Genomic DNA, 19,984 nt, shown 5'->3' on the forward strand with positions numbered 1-19,984 from the left:
TCAAGGAAGGTAAGTCTTTGTCTTCTTTGTCTTTGAGCAGTCGAGGGCTAACCCACACTCCGCCGCAGGAGGGATAAGGCAACATTTTGGCCCATCTTTCCCTTTGGTATTCTGCAGGGGAGGTAACTTAAATGAACAATGATGTGACTAGTCCGCTCTTCGCTGCGATTGGGGTCGGGGTAGGTTGTTCAGGCCGCCCCAAGGGGGGGCAGGACCCGCTTTCCATCATGGAAGGAATAGAGTGGCCTTCGGCCTAACCCTTCCCTTTGACCCCGCTGGAGGTACATTGTTCAGACAGTTTGGGACTAAAACCATTTCCACCCGTTGACATCGTAGGAAAGGTAAACAATAATTCGGTGATGATTTTGTCATTGCAGATTTCATTAATCGTAGATCGTCTTGTTAGTGTTTTGTTGATAACACAAAATCTCATAATAGACGTGTGTATTATCTTGGAAAATCTTTTTTTTTTCCATTAAATAGCAGGAATTTACAATAAATAAATGATACATTACAAAATAAAGGGAAATAGAGTCTTCGGCCAGGGAGCTTTCGTTCGTTCTGCCTTTGCCTCTAAGGCCATGCACCCTCCCACTCCCCTTCGAGCCCGATAGGGCAAGTTATAGACTAAGGCCTGTTAGGGCCCTCCAAGCGATGCATGGCCTGCTCTCTCCTAGAGGTGTCATCCGGAGTAATCCCCCCATCCTTCTGTTTCAACTCTTGGATGTAGCATTTTCTTGCCAAGACCTATTCATCTTAGATTTCTCTCACTCTACGGGGGGACAGGAATTTCATCTTGAGGTGGTAGGTCGACGTGACAGCCCACAAGCTTTTAAAGGTGAGCCTCCCAATGATGGTGTTGTATGACGACGGGGTCTTCACTATCAGGAAGTCGACCATGACTAAGGCCATGCAAGGGACACTGCCTGCAAGAACCAAGAGCGTGATGGTTCCCACAAGTTGAACCATACACCCAGAGAAGCCCTTCAAAGGCATGAGGGCTGGATGCAGCTGGACAACATTTATTCTCATCCTGGTGAAGGCCTCCCAGAACAAGATGTCCGCATAGCTCCCGTTGCCAATGAGGATTCTATGGGTGGTGAAGTTGACATCCAACATAGTCACCACCATCGCATCTTCGTGAGGGTACAAGACCCTTTCCTTGTCGGCTTTTGTGAAAGAGATGGCAGGGGTAGGCTTACCCCTTCGATACTTGGCAGGATGGTACTTGGCCAAGTACACCTCGTGGTACCAAGCCCATCTGGCATGTGCTTTTCTGCTTGAGGAGGAAGCGCCCCCACCCGAAAATCCTTCCACTATGGTTCAAATTTCCCCGAGTGGAGGTCCCCTCCGTGGTCGCGAACATGGATGATCTTGTTGTGGCCCCCGCACTGGTGGTCATCACCGAGGGCTTTCTTCCCTCTTGTTCTGGTCAACTTGGTCTGCACTCCTTTCTTTAGACCTTCCACTTCTTTCTAGCACCAGTCTCCTAGCCTGTGGATAGCATTGCCTTGTCCGCTCCACATGCTCCTTTCTCCCTTGCTGGGAGAAACAATCATTGATGTTATGCGAGGTGGACCTGTGGTATGTGCAGTAGCGGCGTGCAATACCCCGGTCATCCCTTTTGTGGGCGGCCAAGGTCCCGGCCACCTCGTCGGAGTCCCACCTCTTGTCTTGGGAACTCTTCTCCGACTTCTCGTGAGCCTTAGCCCTAACTGAGGCCCTCGCCTTTCTCTCTGCTCACTCCAACTCTTTCTTTCTTGGCTCCGTCAAGCCCGAAGAGTGACTTCAGTTGATGAAGTTGTCGGTCTTATCCATGAACTCCTGCATTATCACGGGGGTCCTCCTCGCCAGTTCATCCATGAACTAGGATTGCGGCTAGACCCCTCCTAGAAGCGCCACCAAGGTTATTTTCTCGTCTTGGTCGTTAGTGGTCATGCGCTCCTTGTTGATTCGAGTCAAGTAGGACTTTAGGCTCTCCTCCTCCCCTTGTTTGATGGTGAGGAGATACATTGTTGGCCACTGCCTTCTCCGACTCGACATGAACTGAGTCAAAAATAGTCTGGCTAGCTCGTCAAAGCTGTCCACGAATCCGGGCGCCAGAGACCCGAACCATACTCATGCTAGCCCATTTAGGGTCAGCAGGAATGCTCTGCACGCTACCTCACCTGGGAAGCCATGCAGCATCATGTGAGCCCTGAAAGTTTCCAAGTGCTCAAGGGAGTCCTTCCCTCCGTCATACATTTCCATGGTCAGGACCCTGAACTTTGGTGGTAAAGGCACGACCATCACCTCCTCTGTGTAGGGTAGACCAGTGCTCATGAGTAGTCGGTCCATCGATGACGAGGTACCCACCTTTCTTGCAATCTCCTCATACTTCTCTTCGAGACTGCAGAGCTCATCCTACATGTTCTTTCGCTCATCTTCCCTATTTGCTCCGACCTGTGTGTTCTGGGACCCCATGTGGTCGATATCGTTGGGCTCTGCTTCCTCATCCTGCACCCGTTGAGGTTTTCTGAGTTCCTCATTTTCCTTACAAAGCGTTTGCACCTCATCAACCAGCTTCGTCACCCACTCCTCCATGGCTTTCAGCCTTGCCTCCATGGCTTCCTCTGTATCTCTTCTAAGTTGTCCGGAACGGGTTGTCACAGGCATACGAAGTACATGTAAGATCTATAACGATCCCACGGACGATGCCACTGTTAACATTGTGTTATGCACGCCTTTGAACCAGGTTCCAGCAACTCAGGTCTTCAGAACTTAGGCCTGGGAAAATAGAGAAGAAGGCAACTAGGAGAGGGCGGCCTTGGGGCAGACGAGTCTCCGATACCAAAGTCAGTGAATTCTTTTAGAAGTTTGTAAATAAGTGAGAGAGACTAAGGATCAAAAAGAGTTTGTCGTACCTAGGAATTGCTATTTATACCCGGGTCTGGGAATGGGACAGATCGTGTCTATCCCTATGGAGTCTGTGCTCGTCATACTGTTCTTTTTGACAGAGTCTTTTAATGCGGCTTGGCTCTCCGACGGCATCATTAATGTGGTATGTAGCTAAGGTAATGGAGCCATTAATGCGGCATGGTTACCTGACCTTACTTTATATTTGATGGTCCATCGATATTCCCATGTCAGAGGATCGAGAGTTCTCCGTATTTCCCGCTCTACCTTGTACAAGTTCCTATGATTGGAGTGTGGTCGAGCGATGTCAGGCATGTCCATCCCATCAGCCACTCGATTACTTTTCCTTGTAGGCATCTTGCTTCATGGGTGATCTTGGACCCTGGGGCCAAGTATTGGGTTGAGGCCCAGTAGGCTTGTGAAGTGGGAAAAATCTCCTTACAGTCGGTAATGGTATGCACTTTTTTGCAATATGTCAAATATACATATATATATATATATATATATATATCCAAGATAAATTAAGCATGATCTAGACTAAAATAAAATCAGAGATAAAAAAAAAAATGTTTTCTTCGATCCACCATAAACCTATACTTAAGATCGTTTGGAACATAGACTGAATTGAGTCTAATTTTAAACTAATTTTAAACTGAGTCTAACATCTAAACACTCAACTCTCAAATCATTAAACTCATCTCAACTCAAAACATATTTACACGTGAGACTCACAAACTTTTCAACTCAACACATCTTTACACGTGGGACCTACCCTTTTTCAACTTCCCATAAATATATCTAAAATCTTCTTAACATCCAAACGCATCTAAACTCATCTTAAGTGAGTCCTAAAAATTCATTTCATCACCTCAACTCGCTACTATTAATAAAGAACTCAACTCAGTTCAATATCCAAACGATTTCACATGTCTTCATTTTGGATTTTTATCGACTTTCCATATTCCACTTCAATTAAATTGTCTATATTTCATCATTAAAAATTGATTGCTTTCTATTTTAAACTCTATACCAATATTAGCGTAAATTATCATCAAGAAAATCCGAACCTTCATGATCCATCTAGACCTCAAAATAATATGAAATTAACTGATCACTTGGTATAATAACAATAGTCTAACTGAGTAACCAGCTATTGACTCTAAGATGTGTTATATGCTTTTTAATGGGCTCATTAAATGAATTTGTAACGTGCCATTTCATCATATTAAATATGCAATTTTGAAAAGAGAGAGATCGGGTCTATAATATTTAATGCTAGTCGTAAATGAATTTTACTTGAACATTTAATATTGTATCTATCTCTATAACAAGGGAGAAAACTCAACAAAGGGCATGATGAGCTTTTCCAAAAAGCACTTGGTGTGGCAATAGCATATAATTAAACTGGATCATAACCTACCATATCCACAAACAGCTATATAATATATATATAGTGATCTTTCAGTTTCTTTTCAGTCTCAAATTCTTCAGACGATTGGCTTCTGCTACTTCCTACTGTCAAAACAAAATAGAAGAGAAAAAATTTTATTTATTTTTAGAGATGGGATAATTAAGACGGTTGAAATTAAAATTAAAAAATAAAATAAAATATTATTATAATATATTTTTAATATTATTTTTATTTTAAAATTTAAAAAAATTAAATTATTTATTTTATTTTATATAAAAATTTAATAAAAGAATAAAAAAATTTTCAAAATTTTCAAAATTTTATGTTTTAATCTTAAAAACAAACCCAGCCATAATTGTAAGCCATAAATGTAAGAGGAGGGACCCACAAACATTTACCCCTCATCCATAACTTCCATCCATGTTATAAAAGGTTCAGATACCAATTAAGTCATTAAATTGGACCATTCTACACACACCCACCTACCAGTACTGCACAAATAATGTCATCTCCATTTCTACTCCTCCTCTTGCTCATATCCATGGCTGCCGCAGGCCAACTCCGGCCAAGGTTCTACTCGGAAACTTGCCCGGATGCCGAATTCACCGTTCGGGAAGTTATGAGGAAGGCCCTGATTAGAGAACCGAGGAGTGTTGCCTCGGTCATGCGCTTTCAATTCCATGATTGTTTTGTTAATGTAACTTCTCAGTGTTAACTCTTTTACGAATATTGCCTCGGCCATCTATTTATTTTATTTCCTCTGTTAAGCTTTTGAAATCTAGATGTTATATATATACGCTAAGAGTTTGTTCAATATTGAAGGGTTGTGATGCTTCTTTGCTGCTGGATGAAACTCCTACCATGCTTGGAGAGAAAGAAGCCCTTTCCAACATAAACTCTCTAAGATCTTTCGAAGTCATCGATGAAGCCAAGGATGCCTTGGAAAAGGTTTGTCCCGGAGTTGTTTCATGCGCTGATATCATAATTATGGCCGCCAGAGATGCCGTCGCGCTGGTATGTATTATTATTTTACGCCTGCATATATCTTGGCTTTATCTTCTGAAACAAACACGAAGTTGGTATATATATATGTGTATATATATATATATATATATATAATATATATAATTTGCACCAGGTATATAGTATGATCGAGCCAATTGCAGTTCTGTCGCGGAATTCTCGGCCAAATAGGGTCTTTTTGTCTTGCTTTTTTCAACTAGCTAGGTCCCTTGCCAGCATTATAATATAAACCTGAATGGTTTTAAGTTTTTAACCCTACCCAAAGTTATAATGACGGCGACATATATAATAAGATAATCCCAAAGGAGCATGTACTTTATTTTAGGTAGGTGATGAGTGATGAGTGATCATGGGGCACACCAATTCTGTGTGATGAGAGCCTCGATTTTAATAAATATTATTAGGGTTTTTTTCTTTTGAATCTCATATATACTAACCCTAATTTTCTTTTTCGAAATTGTTCATCTTGAATAGCGAAATTTGATACACATATTTAATTAGGACCGATTTGGCTAAATGATGAAGTGGTTGAGTCCTAGTACTGTCAATATGTGCCAATATTCCTTTTGTTATAGTATTCTGTCAAAAATGAAATGATTTCGTAAAACAGACTGGAGGACCTGATTGGGAGGTGAGGCTAGGAAGGTTGGATAGCTTAACTGCAAAGCAAGAAGACTCGAATGAAATCATGCCAAGCCCAAGATCCAACGCCAGTTATCTCATCGACCTCTTTGCCAAATTCAATCTCTCTGTGAAAGACCTAGTTGCGCTTTCTGGGTCTCATTCTATTGGCCAAGCACGTTGTTTTTCCATCATGTTCCGGCTGTATAACCAATCAGGCACCGGTAAGGCTGACCCTGCCTTTGAGCCAGAGTATAGAGAAAAACTGTACAAGCTCTGCCCGTCGGAAGTGGACCAGAACGTTACAGGAGACCTTGATGCAACGCCCCGTGTATTTGATAATCAATACTTCAAGGACTTGGTCGCAGGTAGAGGGTTTCTCAACTCCGATCAAACTCTTTTCACCTTCACTCCGACCAGAATGTTTGTGAAGCTGTTTAGCAAAGACCAGGCTGAGTTTTTCAAGGCCTTTGTGGAGGGAATGCTAAAGATGGGTGACTTGCAACTTGAGCAACCGGGGGAGATCAGAAGGAATTGCAGGGTGGTTAATGACCATCGTCGACAGTGGGAGAGATCTTCTTGGGGTAAAGATCATAGTTTGATTAATGGCAATATATTTTGGAAAATGGAAAGACCACCTGGCTAGCTAGCCAACTAGCTTTACAATTCAAATAAATTAATACTAAATGCCTGCAAGGATGATGTTCTTTCACTTCTTGGTTTTGGTCGGAGTCTAATTAATAAATATCTTCTAAAATGAAATTAAATTATATTATGTGAATTGTGTGTTGTAAAGGATAATCTGAGTCTGATCACTGCGTCTAAAACGAAAAATAAATAAAATAAACATAACATATTAACATCCCTATATCCATAGGATTTCTACATTATTTTGTTTCATTTAAATAGCTTTCCACAACCCTTTTAAAAGATTAATTTCTAGGCATATGTTGTTACTCTCCCAGTGGTGACAAAACTAAGGGACGTAGATTTACGACTTGTGTTTAAAAAAAAAAAAAAAAATACAAATTAAAAGTTGAAGAGATGGTAGTCATGGAAATAGGGGACCATCCAAAGCATCTTGAATTCTACTGCCAACTTGTAAGGAACTTTGAAATCAGACTGTAACGTACTTTCAAGAGGCACAGAAGCTAGCATATAGCGGTGGTCCCTTCTTTTGTCCCCTATAGAATGTCGAATAATTGAGGCAAATGAGCGAAGACAATGACGTTGAGATTGAGAGTGTTGTTTTGTCTTTTAGCAAATGAAATTACAAGTTTATGCAAACTTGATTACCCTTTCTCCTTAGAAAAAATCTTCTTCACACTCTATTGTTGGGAGAAGTCCCAGCACTCCTTACATGTTGGGTTTAAAAAAAAAAAAAATTATGTGAAATATATAGAGAGTACAATATACAATAAGTTGATCTCTAACATTTCTCTTCTCCTTAATATGCAGATTGCTGGGTGCTAATAAATTGCATTATTCAATTGTTTGGAAAATTTCAAGACGTGGGTTTTATTCTGATTTGCTGGCATTTGCACAACCATTCCTCAAACGAAATGGGAAAGGAAATGAGCACCCAAAGGCTAAAGCAAGCAAAATCTTTATTCTTAGAATATTTTATTTTTATTTTTATTTTTTATTTTTTATTATTTTTTATTATTTTTTACAAAATACTTAAGAATACTTTACTATAATAAAATAACCTTAATTAACACTATTCTGACATGACAACAACGTTTATTACATCCTACTTCCATCGGAATGGCTCATTTCTTGGCCGGGAAAAAATATTCCTAATGGACATCCCGGGCGGAATTAATTCCAATCGGAGTCGATATGGTCAGTAGTTGTAAAAAAGTATAGGGACACGATGACATGGAGTTTTAACCTTATATATAAAAACAAACGATGGCAATGCGTTTGCACCATATTCAAGGTCGTTTACTTGCTTAACTTTGCAATATGATTTTAAAAAAAAGGAGTTCAAAAGTAGATTCGAATCCACCGCTACCACCCCGTGCCCCCAAAAACATAATAATTCTTCTGCGCACAGTCGAGGGATGCAAGCAGTGGAGAGTCGGCTATTTTTGTAATGCCACGTCGATATTTTACAAATAGAAGAATTACAAGTACTATGTGAAATCGTTATCCAAAAGTGAAAAGGAGATATCTTCTACGCATCTCAAACCCCATCAATCCCAAACCTTACCACCAGCTCCAAAACCAAAAGACCAAGAAAATATCTTCTTCAAAGCCAAAAGACCAACGCACAAAAATTTCCTCCAAGACAAGTGATCAAGATGGGTTATCAGATTATGACCAATGCACAAAAAAATGCTGCTTCTTCGAGATATATGTTGGGATAAGGCAATGAAAAAACTAAACTCAGTCGCCTCGTGTAAAAGCAGGGAAAACGTGACTGATGTAATAAAATGAAAACGCATCGTTTGATAGAAAAAATTAAAATGCACCGTTTGACCCCCAAACATTTCTCCCCCCTCCATTCAAGCTCTCCTTGGCCTACATCAGTTTCGTCTTCCCTCCTCTATGTTTCTTTCCCCTAAAGCCAGCTCCCTCGAGTCCTCCCTCCCTCCCTCCATCATAATACGTTACAGTAACAACGGCACAAGAAAAATTTGCAAGATTTTGAAATTTTGCTTCTCTCTTTTAAACAGTTTATAAAGGGAGCAACTTTATATTTAAGAAAAAGAACCAAAAAAAAAAATTTGCAACTTGCTGTTGCGTCCATCCAATTTAAACTGTATCAGTAGAACAATCTCATAGCTAGATAGATAGATACAAATATTTCATGAATATCAATGTGGATCGTACGAAAACAACCTTGCCAATGATTCTCCCATTTCTTTGATTCCTGAATTCAAATGAAAAGAGAACTAGCTTATGAATGAACCTGGTCGGATGAAGAAGATTTTGGGTGAGACGACGAAGAGACAAGTTTCGAAAAAGAGGATTCATCTTGATCATTTATAACTTGAGTCTTCTTCTTTTGTGCAACCGGAACCAACGAGAAAATCAGGTCGTAATCCGATAACCCATCGAAGTATGTAGTGTCGCTCAACAAATATCTCGACGAAGCAAGATATTCGTGCATTGGTCGTTATCCAATAACCCATCTTGATCACTTGTCTTGCAAGAGATTTTTGTGCGTTGGTCTCTTGGCTTTGAATAAGAGATTTTCTTGGTCTTTTGGTTTTGGAGCTGGTGGTAAGGTTTTGGATTGATGGGGCTTGGGATGCGCAGAAAATATCTCCTTTTCACTTCTGGATAACGATTTCACACAGTACTTGTAGTTTTTCTTTTTGTAAAATTTCGACGTGGCATTACAAAAATCAGCCGACTCCTCACCGCTTGCATCCCTCGACTGTGCGTAGAAGAATTGTAAAGCAATTAAAACACACAGAAGCCCATCTCTATCATCTGCTGCTGCACTGAAAAGGGAATTGCAGAACTCAAAGCCACATCTTTATCATCTGTTGTCTGCATTGTGTGATCGAAGTCTCTCTGAAGTCTCGTCAACTACAACAGTAGATCTCGTCCTCTCTCTCTCTCTCTCTCTCTCTCTCTCTCTATATATATATATATATATATATATGAAAAATTCTATTCCTAAGCCTCATACACCACACACCATCCTTTTTATGATTTCTTTAATTTTATTCTCTTATCAAATATGTGATATGTAGATTATGAGTACAATAATTCAATTATTTTAAGAATAATAAAACCAAAAAAAAACTTTAAAAAAATTTTAAAAAAATAAAAAAATCTTGGTGTGTGGTGTATGGGCTTATGAATAGCAATGCTCTATATATATATATATATATATATAAATATATATATATATATATAAATATATATTTATATATATATATATATATAGCTAAAGACTGGCAAGGCTAGCCATGGCAGAAACTAGTCTTATCATCTACAAGGTTTTTCTGTGCTTCTTCTTTGGCTTTGTAGTCCTCACCCAATCCGCCCCACAGGTTGCTCTTACCAAGATTTCGGGCATCATCGACCCTCTCCCTTCCAAACAATATGGCTCCCCTTTGCAGAACAAAGATGAACAGCGGGAGCTATCTTTACTGGAATGAAAAGCACAACATGGACATCCCAATACATGCAGAGTTTTGCATAATTTTTGAAAGGTTAAATAATGTGTACGAATTTCAATGTGTACGTTGGAAATGAAGAAATGAGATAAGTGCTTGCGTCTCCCTTTTCAGTACAGCAAAAAATGTGGAATCTGTTCGGATTACTACGAAAACATTCCACTTGATGGGTTTTCGGTTGTTTTGTATATCTTCACCGAAGATCACCGGAAATCATGCTAAACATGTCAATCGAAGAAATAAGTATTTATATGTAAATAGCTAGTCGGCGAATGCGTACGTGTTGACAAAGCTCTCCGTAATGAGCCTAAGAGGAACAGGTTGATTGAAGTTTGAATTCTGAAAGCAGATGAGAGATATGGGGTCGAGGGTGTGGAAGAGAGACTGAAGCACGTGATTCGGTTGAAGGGTCTGCAACAAAGAGGCGTTGGTCTCTGCTATTATTGATGAACTTGAGGTTCCAATGAGAGGGGAGACGAATGCTTTCATTGGCATTTTAATAGAGGAAACGAATGACCTAAGTCAAGAGAAGGAAGACAGAAACATGTACATGGTTTCTGTGTTAGTTAAAAATTTTGAACTAACACAGAAGGTCTAGAATTACTTTATGTTTCCGGTACCCGGCCCAAATGTACCCAGGTATTGTTATGAGGGTACCGGCCCTGATTTAATTCAGATCAGGCAGGGAAAAAAGCCTACTAGGATGAACAGTCTTATTTGATACTGCATAGCTAAATAAAAGCTACCACTAGCTTTGTCCAGACTCTTGATATCTAAGTGTGTTACCCTATGTCTTCACTTGGATCATATAGATCATGCAACGGAGCTTTTAGTTCTCCAAACCAAGAAAATTCACTTTCTTGACATAACAGATAAATCCTATTCGAGGGGACATTTAGACCCCTGGGCTTCGAGCCCATCTTTAAGGCCAAGCTTATTCGTAAGTCTAAGAAGGCTTATTGAAAACTTAAAGCTAGGAGCCCCATCTTTAAGAAGGACATTTATTCATAACAGATAAATCCTATTCAAGGGGACATTTAGACCCCTGGGCTTCGAGCCCATCTTTAAGGCCAAGCTTATTCGTAAGTCTAAGAAGGATTATTGAAAACTTAAAGCTAGGAGCCCCACAGACAAAAAGGCTCGTAACCACAATCACGGGATAAGATAACCCCAAAGAATTAGGGATGAGCCCCACAACTAGACATAAATATCTTGAGCAAGATAACTACTACAAAACATGAGGTATCTTCTTCATTTAATAAGAGATCGTGAAGGATAAGCACACGGGACTGGTGACCAGAGTTAGTTGCCATCACGCTTGTTAATTGTAATATATGATTCAAGTTATCATAACAAAATGGGCGATATGATGTACTGTCCATCGAAATGTGAGATATCATCTAAACTCAAAATTGTGAGGGATATGGTTTATTTGGAAGTTTGCATTGGACTGTCACTAACAACAGTTTTATAGTTTTACATACAACAAATCGACTTCGATTCTTTCCAAGGAACACCACGGCAACCAAACCCATAATTCGAGAAATAAAGAAACAAATCCACAATCACAAGTACAAACTGAAGGTATATATCGGATATAAAAAAAAAAAAAAAAATTGATTCCAACACCAACCATAGAACTTAAAAACACAAAGGAAAATTGAGGTTCGAGAGAGAAAAAGAAACAGAGAGCATATGGTTCCTATAGCTTGGTATCGTCATCTATCTCAAGCTTCTTCTGGCACCCAGTTGTTTGGTTTTGCGATGTTGAACTGAAACAACAGAAAAACAAAGAAATTGAATAACAAAGAGGTGAGAGCTACGTTTCGGAGGAATAGAGAACGACTGGGTTTCATAGATGCAAACCTTCATTTCTGATGGACTTGCCGCTACAGCCGCCGATACGAAAAAATGCTGCCACTTGCTCTTCCTCCACTTGGGCTTCTGTTGTCAGGGTCGTGGGCGTGGAGAAGAGACTTCTATATTTACACAAGGGGACTCTTGGATGTTTTTACGACAGAGTGGTAATATGTGAGTGAATCTGAGACCGTATACTTGGATACTGTAAATCATACTTTAGTCGGTGGGCTTTTTAAATGATGAACCGGTTGCATAATCATATACATCGTTTTTTTTTTTTTGGGCTTTGGGTGTTATTTGCTAAATGGACACTATTGGGCCACCATTTTTATTTTAATTAAGCGTCCTAGAAAGAAGATACGTTGCGAGTTAGTTTGGGCCCGATATCAATTTATTAAAAAAAAAATATTCATCATTTCTACACGCTACACCACACACTATATATGATCTTTTTTTTACTGAAAAATTCTTATTGCAGTCCCCATTCAAGAACTGCGTTGCAAATTTAATGAAACGTAGTGTTTCATTATTAGAGGGAAAGGGAAATCTGCAACAAACAGCCCCCTCCCAGCTGGCTCATATATATTCGCACTGAATCTCCCCTTGATTGTTGCTACCTTCTCTTCCCCATCAAGCGAAACCCATGCATTGCTTCTAGCATCCTCTGGTATCTGCCAAATACGACAATAAAGTAGCAAGAACCATTATCAATAAGCAAACTTTACCAGTGACATAAAAGTTGTTGTATCATACTTGAAGCAACTTCATGTGATGACAGAATGGTTTTAGACTAAAAAAAAAGTAGAAAGAGAGAAAATTTGGGATGAAACTAGTACTTTCCTAAATACTTCTTTGAAGAACTAAAAGGCATTCAAAAGATGACATCCAACTACTTCACTTATAGGAATACGAGTATAGCGAAACTTTTTTTTACAAGTATGACAGAAGTCAATGTGAAGACAAGTAGCAGAACTGAGAATGCTTTGGATAGGAGTGCTGATCAATACTCGAGAATTTATATTGGGCCGTGCTGTATGCCCGAGAATTTTCCAAGCAATACAATTAAGTGCGCAGTTGAGGTTTTAATGACAAGTTTACGAACTTAAGCTATATATAAGCTCTTCGACCAAATTCGAATGGGTTTGATCCGAGAATTTTTGGACAGCCAGTGGACTAGTTGAAATTGAACCATCCATCTTCACTAGAGACAATATATTGTGTCTAATATTTTGAACTTCCCATCAAATATCTTTGTCATCCCAATTGCACTCGACAAAATCAAATTAATTATCTCCAAAACCCAGGTTCAAAAGATCAAGTTTCCAAATTGCCACTCCTACTAGAATATCTCAAGGTCTCATCGCAAAAGAAGCCAAGGTTACATTTAAAGCTTAAGCCGCTTTGACACGAAAAGCTAACTGTTTGTAGAAAAATCTTAAGTCTTCACCATCAAGGCCATTGACCATTTGTGCTTCTTCCACCTTTTCACAACCCCTTAGTTTTTCTTATCAACAAGGCATTTCCAAAGTGATACTTGTGGGTTAGCATTCAAGGGAGCTTGGTGCACTGCATCTATCTACTTCTTCGATCACCATCGAAAGCCCATTTTCGTGGGGTCAATGATGATCCAACACCCCAACATTTGTCATTGCTTTGTGATTTTATTGATAGTGGAGGTGGTTGTTCCATCGATGGTAGAGGAGATTGGGTTGTGGTGGTCAACGTCGAAGGTGAAGGAGATTGGGCTATGGGGTGCGCGGCAGAGAAAACAAAAATCTGCAATTTGTTTTGGCTTTAGGTTGTAGAAGAAAGAGGGATAATGTAGTCAATTCAAGCCTAAAAATGAGGACAATTTGATCATTTCATATTGGGACTGCAACACAGTCCTCCTCATGTATACCACACTATTTGTACCCCTTTAGAGTAAAGAGAAGTGCTAGCTACAGTCCCGAAAGGTAGTCCCCGCTTACACTTTTGTTTGTCTTTTTGTCCATATCAGCTTTATTGAATTACCAAAATGTCCTCCTCCCAAATTCACCAAATTGCTTTCAGCCTTCCGTGAAAAGAGAATTCGCAATTCAATTAAAGCGTTTTGCCACTGCCCAGGTCGCGCCTTCCAGAAATTTTTATCACTTCCGACATCGTGCTCATCTCCTCCACCACCAATCCACCGAATTCATGCTCAGCTCCTCCACCACCATCAACCAGTAAATTTACCCATCTCCTCCACCACGACGCTGCATGCCTGTCAACCAGGTAGTTGCTCTACTCTCACTCTCTTTCCCCTTATTTTGTACATCCATACCATGCTCTCATGCACAGTACCCCCCATTTACATGGTTTCAATTTTGTGTTTCACACATCTTAAATCTGGTTGCCCCTTAAAGTAAAGCCCCCAAACGTGACCCACGCCGAGACCCTCTGGTAGTTGCAGGTATACCCATTTAATAATGTTTGATAATTATATGGTCAGACTTTGCTAATGTTGGATAATGTTTTATATTTTTTATAATTATATGATAATTTTGAATAAATAGTGTCATAGGCGTTGGTTAAATGTGCTTAATATGTGGTTCCAACCCATAGCTTTCAACATTTTAAAATCATAATGCAAAACAGACTATGAGTATTCTAGATTTGATGTCTGAATTAAAGGGGTGTAAAGACGTGTAATATGAAAGCCAATCAAAGGATCAGACTATGATTAAAGAAATATGAGCCTTGTCAAATTAATTTCTAATCTTGAATTGGCTGAAAATTTATATAAAGGTAGGCCCATTTTGGTGGACAAGTCTATGGAGAAAGGGAAAGAAAGCACAACGCCTACCAGCAGCACTACAAGGCCGTCGGCGCCTACCAACACTACAGCATTCACTCAAGTATTCCTGTCATATACAAGAGCTATGTTATTAGTGTAATTTAATATTTTGTGATAAATTAATATTCGATATTATTTCAGGAAATATCAAGACCATTATATCCAGATTGGTCAGCATATCTATATGCATTATTACCATGGGACAATGCCACCTACATTTTTTCCACCTTTTGTACCACGTCCAAATGCCGACCCATATCCATGGAGAAACGAGGTGAAGAATTTCGTTTTAGAAGTATTTATGTTTAAATCCACACTATTGTTGTTACATTTATGGTCTTTTAATATAAATTGCAACAACAAATGGGGGTATCGTTTGGACCACCAATTCCCTATCATTTTGTTCCGCCAATCCCTTATACGGGTACTCCAAGTAATCGTAAAGAGATAACAAAACCCACCTCATCTACTAGGCGATCCTTGTTTTCTTATGAAAGCACTACTTATCAGGATAGCTCAAATGTGGGAGACGAATTAAAGCAGCATGTAACCAAAAAATTGTTGCTTTTATGTACATAACAACTAGGCTTTATATATTCAAGTTGGGTTTATACATTCTCTTCCCTGATTTGCGTTATGGTATAATGCAGGAGACTAATGATGTATTACTGAGAGAAAAACATATAGAGATGTCCACTACAATTGATTCGGGGAATATTGATGTGGATAATTCACTGATTGAGGAAGTGAAGTCAATCAGTCATGGAAATGATGATAATGGTGTTACAGAGCCTAAGTCGGGGATGTCATTTAAAACTGAGCATGAGCTTTTAGACTTCTATAAGCAATATGGAAAACAGATTGGGTTTGGCGTAATGACCCAAAGAAGTAAAAGGGATGATGATGGAAGTGTTAGATATGTAACACTTGGTCGTGCTCGTGATGGTAAGGCAAGGAACCGTACTTCAAATGTTTCTAAACCACGTTCGACAACGAAGACAAATTGTAAAGCGAAGATTAATGCAATTTTACTTGATGGGGTATTGTGTGAAACTACCGTTGAGAATGCACACAATCATGGGTTAAGTCAACGAAAGGCAAGGTTCTTTAGATGTCATCGAGTCATTGACGATTCGGTAAAAAGGCAGCTAGATATCAATGACAAGGCAGGTATAAGCATGACTAAAAGTTTCAACTCATTGGTCGTAGAGGTAGGTGGATATGATAATCTTCCATTCATTAATAAAGATGCGCGGAATTATATTGATAAGGCCCGATACCTTAGACTTGGTAAAGGAGGTGCTGATGCACTTCGTCAATATTTTGAGAGAATGCAGTATAAGAATGATGGATTCTATTCCTTGATGGATTTAGATGACGATGGAAGATTAAAGAATGTTTTTTTGGCCGATAAACGTAGCAGAGCAGCATATGGGTATTTCAGAGATTTTGTGATATTTGATACAACATATCTAACAAATAGATATGGTATGTCATTTGCCCCTTTTGTCGATGTTAACCATCATGGACAATCAATACTTTTTGGAGCGGGTTTGATTTCAAGCGAAGATACTGATACATTTGTTTGGTCGTTTGAGACTTGGTTAAGATGTATGGATAAGAAAGCTCCAAATGCTATCATCACTGACCAAGATAGAGCCATGAAAAATGCCATAGCAATAGTCTTCCCGAATACCCGACACAGGTATTGTTTATGGCACATTATGCAAAAACTACCAGAGAAGTTGGATTCTCATTCGAAATATACTGATGGTTCGAAGAGCGCATTGCAAAGATGTATTTCTGATGGTCAAACTTCTGAAGAGTTTAGAAGTCTTGGGAAGCATTGCTTGATACGTTCAATTTGCACGAGAATGCATGGCTTCAAAGTCTATATTCTGAGAGAATGCATTGGGTTCCTGTATATCTAAAAAATACATTTTGGGCTGGAATGAGCACAACTCAAAGGAGTGAGAGCATGAATGCATTTTTTTATGGTTATGTGCATTCGGGGACCATATTAAAAGAGTTAGTTGATCAGTTTGACAATGCATTAAGGAAGAAATGAGAGAATGAGATGGCAACGGACTTTCACTCGTTCAACCACACAATCCCATGTATAACCCATTTGCCTGTGGAGAAACAATTTCAAGAATTGTATACTAATTCTAAATTTAAGGAAGTACAGTTTGAAGTAATGTGAATTATTTATTCTTATTGTATTCTCATTAAAACAGAAGGGGCAATTTCAACATATCAAGTTAATGACCAATTGCAAGTCGAAGGCTCCATCAAACGAGTTACATACCAGGCATACTTTAACGAAGATGAGTGTGACGCGAAGTGCATGTGTGGACTATTTGAGATGAGAGGCATTTTACGTAGGCACATTCTTGCTATTTTCTCAGTAAAGGATATCCGATCATTGCCTTCAAAATATATTATGAACAGGTGGAGGAAGGATATTAAACGTAGGTATGCTCTCATTCAAGTGAGTTATGATGATTTTAGTGATAAACCAGCTGCTGGAAGGTACTCTACTTTGATTAAGTTATACTACGATGTTGCCACAAATGCAGTAGAAAGCGATGATTATGCAATGGATATGGCACAGAAGTTACAGGCAATGAACTTGATTTATATAGAAACTAAGGCGCAACCTGAACTTGCAAGTGGTAGTACTGAGGTCAATTATTTTGAGATGGGAAGTTCAAAACAAGTGTTGTTAAGTCCTCGCGTTGTTAGAGGTAAAGGGAGGCCTCCATCAAAGAGGATGGCACCTACAATAGAGAAGGTTATGAGGAAGCCACAAACTAAGCGTAAACAGTCTGATACTGGTGCCAAGAGACAGAGAAAAAATGTATTTAATTTGTTTGTCATATTTATGCAAAGTTGTTTCCTAAATCTATATTATTTATTTAATTATATATGGTTGAAATGTAGGCAAGTAAACTTTCGGATGATGTCTTGAACTCGAGTGGCGGCACTGTAGCAACAACAGTGGAGGTCTTAAACACGAGCGGCGCTATACCACCAACGAATGAGGTCTTGAACACGAGTGGCGTTGCGGCAAAAACAGATGAGGTCTTGAACACAAGTGGCACTGCACCAACAAGAGATGAGATCTTGAACACGAGTGGCGATGCTGCACCAACAACAGATGATGTCTTACTTTCTAGCACCCAACAAAGTGTCATTACACAGGTTTCAATACGTTCATCTGGATGTTTGTTTACTAAAGTATGACAATTTTTATTTATGATTATTAAGTGTATTTTTTTACCCTCTTACAGGTGCATCTTCAACATCATGCATCTCTAGACAATTGATGATTTAATTTCATTTATGGCCTCTGTTCATTTGGAGTGGGGATGTTTGTGGTCGCTATTGGCATTATTGAAGCTGCTTGCTTATGGCCATACGTTCATTTCGAGTCTGATTGTTTATGGTCGTTGTTGGCATTTTTTTTACCCTATTTGTGCCGTTGTTTGTATTTTGGATTTTTGTACTCCCTATTTGTGGTTGTTGTTTATATTTGTGATTTTTCAGACAAATGGATCAACTGTATGACTATACAAGCAATCTGGTTGTTTTGTGGTTTTTAATGAAGAATGCATTTTGAGAGTTAGCTAGTATGACAGCTTTACACTTTATTAATATACTGAAAAGAGCAGCTGCCACATAATCAAGCTTACTAATACAACATAAAATTTGTTGAAAAATACATTCTATTGAAAGGATCATAAGTCTGCTACAGTTGAAACATAAACTGCACATTACAACTTTAACAAAACTGCATATTAATGTGGAATGTTTATAAGTCACCAGTCTTGCTACACTGAAACACTAACAAACTAAACAACATACAAGAAGTCCCTAACACAAACTTGATCGCAGCAAACAATATGAGATTAGAATTGAAAGTTCCCAATACACGCAGAGTAGCATGCGTGCATGACTAATATCTTTAATTTGACTTTGAAGCTCTTCCCGATGATTAAGTAGAACCAACACTCTCTTTTGGATGTCTTCCTCTCTTCTCTAGATCTCTTCCCTGGCATACTAGAGTTTTTTCTCTCTCGTTTGGACTTCAACTTTTCTTTTTTCGAGTTCTTCCTCTCTTTGCTGGAATTCTATTTTTTTGGTAACGGGACTTTCATTTCCTTCTCCAAAATCTGCCCATACAAAGTAGTTGCAGTATGGCTTTCCCTGCAGCAAATAACTTGTCAACATCATTGGAGAAAATTGAAATATTACTTCAATAGTGTAGGAGATTAAAAGTATACAAACAAAAGTTTTTAGTGATAACCTCCTTGTTGTACTTTGGACAAGTAAAAAAAGGGCTTCTTGGATTTCTTGAGGTGTTCGAGATTTTGAGACGTGCAATCGATCCACATAAACATATTGGAGCATTTTTCAAAGAAGATGACGAATGTGATTGTGATTGTGATGAAGACATTGCACTTTATTGCACTTTACAAATTATATGTCTGCACATGAAAGCTGAACTTGAACCAAAAAAGTTATGGACACGAGGGCACAAAAAAATCATGTGTCCTGTTTTCCTTCAATACCCTGGCCAAATAGATTGGGTTCCATGTGCATGTGCATGTGCATGTGGCACCAACTGGAAAGGGTTGAAGAATCCTGCATAAACATATGGATATGCAGGAAGGAATGCACCCAGCCCAAGCATTGAGGTTGTTTGTTCACAATAACGGATTCCATGTGTGTGTAATTGTAATAGTTCAGTTTACCCTCAAAACTGTCTTACAATAACTAAACCAAAACAACTTTTTTGGCACTTTGCAATTCAGTGAGGCTAGCACCTATTCAATAACACCAGTCATAATCCACTCAAGCATGTCAATATGTAAATCAACATACATAACACAACCCTACAAACAGTGAGGCTTGCACCTACCCACTCTACTTTCTACAAACAATCTCAAATTCAGTTTAATTACAAGTTCCAAACAGATAAAAACCTGCTCCAAAATTATAACATATCCTTATATACTTCCTGCATCCTTCCTTATAACAAATAAAAAATGCAACATTTTTTTATTCACTTCATTCTAAATTCTGGCATACATTGAGGCTACCAGCATATCTCAAGTGATTAGTGCATGCTGGTGCCAAAACTTGCATCAATAAGTGGGAAACAATTAATTTGGACTAGGATATACCCAAACTGCAACTTTCTTCAAAAAAAAA

At 38.9% G+C, this 19,984-nt stretch overlaps 1 protein-coding gene across 1 annotated transcript; it reads left to right on the forward strand.

The window, feature by feature from the left end:
- Nucleotides 1-4,767: 4,767 nt before the first annotated feature.
- LOC109007617 (peroxidase 17-like) lies at nucleotides 4,768-6,720 on the forward strand. Its single transcript, XM_018987364.2, has 3 exons — nucleotides 4,768-5,003; nucleotides 5,129-5,320; nucleotides 5,940-6,720. Exons 1-3 carry the CDS (start codon nucleotides 4,809-4,811, stop codon nucleotides 6,594-6,596), a joined length of 1,044 nt encoding a protein of 347 aa, XP_018842909.1. The 5' UTR covers nucleotides 4,768-4,808; the 3' UTR covers nucleotides 6,597-6,720.
- The last annotated feature ends 13,264 nt before the right edge of the window (nucleotides 6,721-19,984 follow it).

The sequence above is a fragment of the Juglans regia genome, chromosome 10 (genome assembly GCF_001411555.2).
Source record: "Juglans regia cultivar Chandler chromosome 10, Walnut 2.0, whole genome shotgun sequence".
Taxonomy (NCBI): domain Eukaryota; kingdom Viridiplantae; phylum Streptophyta; class Magnoliopsida; order Fagales; family Juglandaceae; genus Juglans; species Juglans regia.

Excerpts from the sequence above, each read along its gene's own strand:
- LOC109007617 (XM_018987364.2), top strand. The coding sequence starts at position 4,809 with ATGTCATCTCCATTTCTACTCCTCCTCTTGCTCATATCCATGGCTGCC. Across the intron at positions 5,004-5,128 it reads TCCATGATTGTTTTGTTAAT|GGTTGTGATGCTTCTTTGCT; the intron begins GTAACTTCTCAG and ends TCAATATTGAAG. Across the intron at positions 5,321-5,939 it reads CCAGAGATGCCGTCGCGCTG|ACTGGAGGACCTGATTGGGA; the intron begins GTATGTATTATT and ends TTCGTAAAACAG.